The 8,188-nt window shown below is 47.6% G+C and overlaps 1 protein-coding gene across 4 annotated transcripts; it reads right to left on the reverse strand.

Moving 5' to 3' along the window:
- Window positions 1-1,617: 1,617 nt before the first annotated feature.
- On the reverse strand, window positions 1,618-7,890 carry LOC103642166 (auxin response factor 11). 4 transcript variants are annotated; one of them, XM_020546014.1, is made up of 14 exons: window positions 7,756-7,890; window positions 6,612-6,875; window positions 6,366-6,478; window positions 6,034-6,132; window positions 5,907-5,963; window positions 5,493-5,648; window positions 5,324-5,405; window positions 5,120-5,210; window positions 4,468-4,632; window positions 4,267-4,386; window positions 3,731-3,936; window positions 2,299-3,653; window positions 2,026-2,216; window positions 1,618-1,892 (listed from the first exon to the last, which is right to left on the reverse strand). In XM_020546014.1, exons 2-14 carry the CDS (start codon window positions 6,703-6,705, stop codon window positions 1,784-1,786), a joined length of 2,838 nt encoding a protein of 945 aa, XP_020401603.1. In that variant the 5' UTR covers window positions 6,706-6,875; window positions 7,756-7,890; the 3' UTR covers window positions 1,618-1,783. The 4 variants fall into 4 exon arrangements, with proteins under 4 accessions (XP_020401603.1, XP_008663702.1, XP_008663701.1 ...); XM_008665480.3 differs by having other exon boundaries at window positions 5,321-5,405; XM_008665479.3 differs by having other exon boundaries at window positions 5,321-5,405; window positions 6,612-7,884.
- Window positions 7,891-8,188: the final 298 nt, after the last annotated feature.

An 8,188-nucleotide genomic window follows, 5' to 3' on the forward strand; every position in this document is an offset into this window, starting at 1 on the left:
CCCAGCCAGCGGACAGCACGGCCTGGGCACTAGTTGCCTCGGTAAGAAACCGCAGAGACGGAAAGGAGCAGATGGCTGAGCGGAGGTGGGCGGCGGCGGCAACTGTAGCTCCGTTTTCTTCGCTTCCTCGTTGAACGACCGCAGCTCTCTACCCTCTTCTCGGTAACGGACTTTCCCTCGGCTCCTTAAGTGGATCCCCTTCCTCTGTTCTCTGTCTCTTAAGGAAACGCAGAGACAGAGGGCTCTACGGTTCCATCCTATCCACTGTTCCGGCGAGAAATCTTTCGATCTGCTCGATTCCGGGTGTCCTGGTCTCGTCCGTATCGTCGGTTGTGTGTTGTTCTCGGTGGTGGTGGTGTGGTGTTGTTGACGCCGTGCCTTGGTGCTGCTCGTTGATTCTCTGGTCTCTGTCCACCGTGGCCTGGTCTCTGGGCTCCCTGCTGCGCGGTGTTCGTCTTCTCGGGTTGGTGCCGTGGACGTCTCCCTCGGCTCCGGCAGCGGCTCTAGTATCTCCGTCAACCTCCCGCCGTGCAGGCCCGGACGTGGGCGGCGGAATTGGTTTTCTGGGACAGAACCTTGTGTTCGCTGAGCTGGTCTTCCCACGTAGACAGTCTATGTGATGTGAGTTATTCGTTGTCTCACTTTATTTACTGTTTAATTTTGTGCAATCTGCTAGTATTAAATACTTGGGTGTGATTGCACTGTTGTGGGCGGATTTGTGTGCTCGATGATGATAGCGGTGTAGTGAGACAACGTGACAGTCTGGGTTTTAGTGTATTATCATTTTCAGCATTGATATTATTTGTGCCTAATTAAATCTCTCTTTGTTGAGGTTGTTTACCTGTGTTAAATTCTGTTATTTTATTTAGTACACAGCTCCTTACTATTAGTATTTAGATTTGATTATTAGGCTTATTACATCTGATCTAAAACCCTGATTTGGTAAGATAGGGCTGTCACGTTAGTCGAGGATCTCTGATCACCTATTAGCGTTGGAGGGCTGTTTATTACAACAACCTGCTATTTTGAGAGCAATACTTTAAGAAAAACAATCATGTTTATTTGTTTAATCTGCTTACTTCATGTGCAAGCCATGTTTAATTATAAAATGGACCTGAGATGCTATTTTACATGTTTACATGTTCTAGAATTGCTACTGTTCATTGCTGCAATAATTATATATGGCATTTGTCTTGAGTTATATGCTTGTTTTATTCGGAATTAGAATATTTAATTTATTTAAATATGAAGAAAGCATGTCACTTATTTCTCTAATATTACAATTAGAATATTTAATTTATTTAAATATGAAGGAAGCATGTCACTTATTTCTCTAATATTACAACACGTATGAGTGGTCGTGACTATATCCATAACTTTGAGGTCTAGCTCTATGGGTGTAGGGCCCTTGCAACCCATCATCGATAATACGATGTACCGCCCCCTCACTATGAATGGAATGGTCTGTTGTCGAGCCAGCTCATCCGGAAGGCTAAGGTAATGCCCCACCTACCACGACACCATACTTTTACAGAATTTATGATTAACAGTTGTTTTACAGAATTTCCTCACGTCCGTTAGCTCGATTCAGCTTCGTAAAAAAATAATTTGACTCCTGAAAGAAACACACATGGCATTGGCAGGATGTTGACATCTGTAATTGTTTCTTCTCGTGCTACAAAAGAAACAGAGCGACCAGAGAATTTGACGCACATGCTGTATATTTTTATTTACAAGAAGAGCCTACACTGTGCAGGCTGTAGAGCATACAGCCGTGACTTTGCTAAGCTATTTGGATGCAGTCGTTCAAGACATGCACGCCGTTCTCGCTCATCTGCTGTACTTCCGAAGGTGATAAGATCCGGATGCATCTCACACAGTTGATGAACTCCCTGCCAAGAGGTACAAAGAAGACAGTGAGGTTACTCCGTGCAGGGAGCAATTCAGAAACCGACGCATGCACTACTACTACTATTTCGAAAACAAACAAAAAAAAAGTGCAGAGAAGGCTAATAGAGTACTTACTCCCATGGATCGTCTCCAACGAGAAGAACATCGTTCTCGTAGTCGACATAAACAAGCTTCCAATCTGAACTGCCAGGATGTTCCAGCTTCCCCTGGAGTCCAAACATGCACGCAATGGCTGACCTCAACTCATGGTAATCTCTGAACCGTGTAACGTCAATACATCTTCCAACTGATCCTAACTTCTGAACCTGCCATCAAGGAGAGCAAGACAGCATAAGCAAAAAAAATAAACACAAGGTTTCATTTCAAGAATCTTTAGTTTTAGCGTACCTTTGTATAGGTCCGGACCGGTGGTTTCATTTGCTTCGCACTTCTATCCGTGCCGTACTCTGCCGCCGCGTCCATACTGCATGAAGGTGTTCCCATGGAACTGGTGTGGATCTCTTGCAGAGGCAAGGGTTGGCATTCTCTTATGTTTGACAGTTTCGGGAACGCCCCTGCATCGAAGCTCCCCGTCGCCAGTGGCTGAGAGCATGACGAGCTGTTTATATGGATGGCTTCCATGTGAAGGCCACTCAAGGATGCGCTGTGGCTCTCCTCCGAGAAACTCATCTGCACATAGGAGTTGGATGTGCTCGGCAAGTTGCTGCCGGCATCCAATTGTTGCATCTCAGGCGACATAAATGCCAGTGTGTTTATATCCGGACTGCCGATGAACTCTTGAATGGAGCTAGGAAAGCACTCAGAAAGGCAAGATGTTTGAAACGCATCCAAGGCATCAGCGTTCATGGTGGAAGGTATACCTTCAGATGGATTAAAAATGTTATCCGACGCGGTAACTGATTGGATGCCATTGGAGTCTTGGTAATAGGAAGGTGGAATCATCCAGTCCAGACCCTCAAAGAACTGTGGGATACACCCTTGGTTTGGGAACGAACTGACGGACTTCCCTCCATCAGGTGACTTTGATGATTCTATCTTTGGTGGCGCAAGTAGTTCATGCTGTTCAACCTGCTGCTGAACTTGGAGCTCTCCAGCAAAATCACCATGTGTAAGTGCTCCAGATGATTCTTCGTTATTCCCACAGGTAGCTTGTTCGGCTTCACAGTCAGCCAGTCTTGGCTCTGAACCATGCTTCTTGTCGTCACAAATCTGAGAAGGTACTGAACAAAGCTCAGATTTATCTGAAATGGTTTTCTGATACGAGCTCTTCTTGCTCCTTCGAGTTTTTGTTCTAGGCTCACCCTTGCTGTTTTGATCCGAAATGCTTTGGCTTGAGTGTGAATCTGTGCTTCTTGGTGCTCTTGGTTTAACACTCATCTCCTGTGCAGGATTTGAATCACTAGCTGTCTGAACTTCACAGCTTACTCGATCACTTCTCTGAATACCAAGAGCATTCAACTGTGGCTGGGCTTCAGTCGAAGGCATGCTTTCTTGCTTCATTGAAGCAGTGGAAGCACCAAACGTCTTTGGAGGGAAATAGCTGTGCTTAGCATTTTGAATAATGCTGGAAAATGATGATTGTTGACAAGCGATTGGACTTCCGATGTTCTGGCCAGATTGATTGAGAAGCAGTAGAGCCAATTCTGAGCCCATCCCTGGCATGTGCTGCAAGTTACCGATAGGATTTCCTTGTGCCCTTGGAATTGATGACATATTTACAGATCCAATTTGTAGGCCCGGAACTGCAAGTGGAAAAGGCAGAACTTGTTTCAGCTTGCTGCTTGATGTTAAAGAAACCTACGGAATGGTAGAGAAGTACCTCCATAGCTAGGAAGACATTGCCGCTTCGAATTCAAAGGAGAAGAGAAAACCATGTTCTCTGGAGTTTCGATATCCCATATGCTAACTCTTTCAGGTCTTTCTCCATACCCATGTTCATCCCATTCTACCTGCAAGTTGCGCCACTTTGAGTTTGGCCATCGCATCGGGTCATAGTCGCTAATTCCCACAATAGCACCTGTGCATCTGCGATATAAAGCAGTTTGGTTTGGAATGGTTATGGCGCAGAAGTACTCATCATATGCTAAGCTCAAACACAAATTCTAACTTAAATGTTACAGTTTGCATTCAATTCAGAAACACTCTAGGCATGAAAATATCTGATTCTGATTTATTCTTTATGCAAAGCTTAGGACGAAGACACCCTCCAGTAATATTTTGTTTTTGAACCTTGAAAGCATGCTCATTTATATTAACACTAACATTAATTAGAGATGGTGCAGTAAAATTCAGAACATAGAACCAGAAATAGAAAATGCTGCCTACATACAAAGACCAAGTGCAGAGAATACAAACCTGCGCTTGCTTGACTCCTCCGTCTCAAACATCATCGCGAACCTCATTCCAACAGATGGTTGCAGATACGTGGCCTTATTGTACCTCGCAAGAGGAATCACAAATGGCGACGGGCTTGTCCTATAGTGATTTCAATAACAAATGTATGTAAATATGCCTACCAGAAAAGCACGCCAAATAATGGTTAGATAAATTACATACCGAGGATTGTAGTAAATAGTAAATGAGCCACCACTTGATGCTGCATGAGCTGCTGCAGCAAGAACGCCTATGTGCATACTGTCAGTAGACAGGACGGATGAAGACAAAGCCGGTTGTTGTCGGGTGGCCCTCCTAACACCGACAAGGAGCTGTGACTTCTCATCCCTGCACCAACATTTTTCTGTCATTGGTCGCTTTGCAGTGCAGAAAGTTTATTGTGTGGCAGATTATAACATTAACATGCTAATCTAATTTTAGACAAACTATAGTTATGGTGTCGCTGGAGTAGGCATCAGTCGTTGCTTTCACAATAGCATTGGGAAGTATTAGCACAGATTGGTTCATAGCTTGTAACAGCAGCATAGACATTGAAAAGAATGAAGTTTAAATTTAAATTGGTGACCAACTATTAAGAAAAGGCAGCAAGTAACATACAAAAATTTTATGGTAACCAGTTTTGCTTCATTACAACAAACATATCATGAAGTCAAGGAAAGATTCTATATGGTACAACCAGATTTTGCAACCCCTTGATATGACATCATTTGATAAACGTTATATAAAATAAAACAGATTTAGTTTCTCAGCAATGCCATATACCTTTGCTTAAGACAAAGGATAGACTGATATGTTTCTAAGTTCAAATGCTGACCTGATAAATAAGACAGAGTCTCCAGCTTTAAGCCGTTTCGCCCCAACAAAAAGGCTCCATCCAGTTGTTAGAAGATGTCGCTTTGGCTGGCCTGCAAGGAGCATCAAGGCAAGAGAGTCTTAGACAGTGGGACCAAAGGTATCCTGCAACTTCTTTATGCAATAACAAAGAAGAACAAAGTCAGACAGTGTCCGACCCTACCACGATAAATGTGACGGAACGTCCACATGTTATCATGCAAATCTCGGACGATAAGCTCCTGATTAGGAGGCTGCATTGAGTAATCCTGGGGGTTGAAAACACGGGTCTGAGCTGAAGCTGAAAAAAGAAGATAAATCAATTATGCAAAAGAGTAAAGACAAGAACCTCGTACCAGTTGCGGAAACAGCTTCTCGGCAGCTCTCCGCGGCACTGAGAAGCCGCCATGCGTACTTGTATCGCTCGCGGTTAGATTTTTGCAGAAGTATTCGGTGGGGTGCTTGCTTTTGGTATAGGCACCAAGAGTTGGAATTGGGAAGACGTCTGTTTCCTGGAATGGGCAGCAGGATTAAAAAGTTCATCAGCTTCTTCTGGATTCCTCCCCAATGCCATCTCTTACCGTTACTGGTGCTTCCTAAAGGCAGTGCACGTTACACTACAGCACTTTCTGTTGGTGCCTACTAGAGACAAAATTGGTGTGCACCAGTTGTATGAGACGTCTCAAAATTACATAGTACTTATTTTTTTCCAAGCAAAACTCTTAGACTTATACGCAATGCATCACTGCACTGCAGCACAGTTCACGTACCGAGTGTAACGGTTGCAGGGTCATCTGGCAGTAAATCTCATCAGTTTCTTTGTCGGCCTGTACAAGTCAAGCATTAGCTATTAGGATTGTCCAATGGAACTGAGCTAGTAGTACCATTTACACTTACATGCAAAGTGATGTTGTGGACTTGGCATAGCAGCTGCGGCGGGAGACTCGGGTAGTTTGGGATGCGAGAATTCGGTATCTTTTTAGTGGTAGCAGCAACCTGCAAAAGAACGGCTTCAGCACCGAAGAGCGGGCACTTCACAAGTTGTGGAGTTAAGCTGGTCAGCGGGCATTCCATGGATAAGGTAAATGGATTCAACAGCAAAGACAGAATGGTTCACCGCAGCAGTAAAAAAAAGACAGCTAAATAATACTGCGTCGATCGCAGTGTATTCAGAATCCCCGCTTCGGAAGAGAAAAAAAAAAGAATATTCAGAACCCATTCGAACTAACCTGCTCGCTGTGGCCCTGCGGGAAGTAGTAGACGAGGCTCCCGCGCTGCGGCAAGCACACTAGCGGCCCCGCGCACGCGTGCCACAGCTCGGAGTTGATCACCTTCTTCGCACCTGACGCCGGAAAGCGAGCACCGGGAAGAAAGAAAGAAAGAAAGGAAGAGCTCGCATCACGCCAAAACGGGGACGGGGCAATGCAGAATTCTGCAAGACCCAAGCAAAAGCTGCATGTACTACTACTCCTCACCCTGCGTTTCTCCCATGAGCTGCATTTCGTCGAGCAGCGCCGCCGCGTTCCTCAGGACACCCGACGTGGCCTTCTCCTGCGAGGAGGCCATCATCTCCGGGAGGCGCCGCGCCGCACGCACCAGACCGAAGCTGAAAAAGGGAAAACTCGAGCTTTTGTTGGTGCCAAGCTCCCGACGGATGCAATATCGGCTCCCAGCAGCTTATGCGCACTTTAGCATTGGTGGCTGAGGGGAAGTGAGAGCTCTACCACGCCTGCATGCCACTGTGAGAGAGGACGAGCGTGTTAAATGGCAAGCAAGCTGTTTCTGTTTGCGAGCAGCAGGCAAAGAGGAGGTTGGGAGGGGAGTAAAGGCCAGGTGAAGAAGACGGAACCCAAGCCCCCAACCCAAACGCATTTCCTAGTGGTATAGCGGTGGTAGTAGCTGCTAGTGGCTACTGCCTACTGCTGCTAGCAATGCATTCCAAGCGATGGTGTTGGGTGGGTTGGGGGTTTGGGTCCCCATGGCGACCAGTCGACCACGACCCCGCCTTTTTTCCCCCAAGAAAGCAGGCGGCTTTTGTGTCCTCCTCACGCCACGCGCAGTCGCAGGCAGAGCATGCCATGCCCTCCTACGGCTACGAGGCAGTAGGAGTAAAGCCCAACAGGGGCACAGGGACAGGGGGGCTACGAACGCGCAGAGTAGAACGCAAAGAATCTCGGTCGTCAGCTAGTAGGTCTAGCTGGTATGTGCGTGCTCGAATGAACTCCACGGGACGGGCGTGCACGCCACTTGGCGCCCGGCTCCTGATGCGCCGAGCTGCAATGCAAAGCCCCGTCGTTGCGACTTGCGAACCTGCAACGGCGACAGGCTCTTCTCTTTCCCCATGCGGTGAATGGCAGCGTGCGTGCATGCATGGTCTCTCATGAACGGCGGCAACGCTAGGCAGGCAAGTGGCAGAGGTTTGGGGCTTTGGATTACACGAGAGGCCGTGACTGACGCGTCACGAACCCGCTTTCTTCATTGTCGTCCGTGCCGTCGAATTCAAAACCAACAGATAAAAGGATGAGAAAGATAGGGAGACGACGAAAGTCAAGAAGCAACAAAGCAAGAGAGAGGGAGGGGGGGGGGGAGATTGAGCAATGCCAAGAACGGAAACCACACGTCGGCTTGTCTCCTCTCCAGGGACCGCCGCCACACGCAGGGCAGAACGATGCCAAGGCTTGGTGGTTGAAGGATGAAGAGCGAAGGCAACCACCAACCAGCGTCCAGCGGAGACGAGCAAGTGAAGCCAGCTCCACCAGAGTCCAGGCACCCCGATAAATAAAGCCAAGCGGCAAGTGCCAAGCGCTCTGCCGCTGGTAAAAGGCGACGTGGAAAGCGTGCAGAGAGGCGATCGAGCCCGTGGCAGCGGCGCACCGCACGCCAGGGCTGGCTGGCTGGGGAGCATGCACGCGGGACATGGATAGGAGACGCCGTGGTGTGGACCGTGGACTGACTGATGGTGGCGGCGTCTTGTGAACAGTGGACTCAGCAGCAGCAGCAGCAGCACCATGTCCGGTGCGTATGGCGTGGCGTAGCTAGACGGAGCGGGTGG

Source organism: Zea mays, chromosome 10 (genome assembly GCF_902167145.1).
Source record: "Zea mays cultivar B73 chromosome 10, Zm-B73-REFERENCE-NAM-5.0, whole genome shotgun sequence".
NCBI lineage: Eukaryota > Viridiplantae > Streptophyta > Magnoliopsida > Poales > Poaceae > Zea > Zea mays.

Excerpts from the sequence above, each read along its gene's own strand:
- LOC103642166 (XM_008665480.3), bottom strand. The coding sequence starts at position 6,705 with ATGATGGCCTCCTCGCAGGAGAAGGCCACGTCGGGTGTCCTGAGGAAC. Across the intron at positions 6,133-6,365 it reads CGCAGGGCCACAGCGAGCAG|GTTGCTGCTACCACTAAAAA; the intron begins GTTAGTTCGAAT and ends GTTCTTTTGCAG. Across the intron at positions 3,937-4,266 it reads GAGGAGTCAAGCAAGCGCAG|ATGCACAGGTGCTATTGTGG; the intron begins GTTTGTATTCTC and ends TTTATATCGCAG.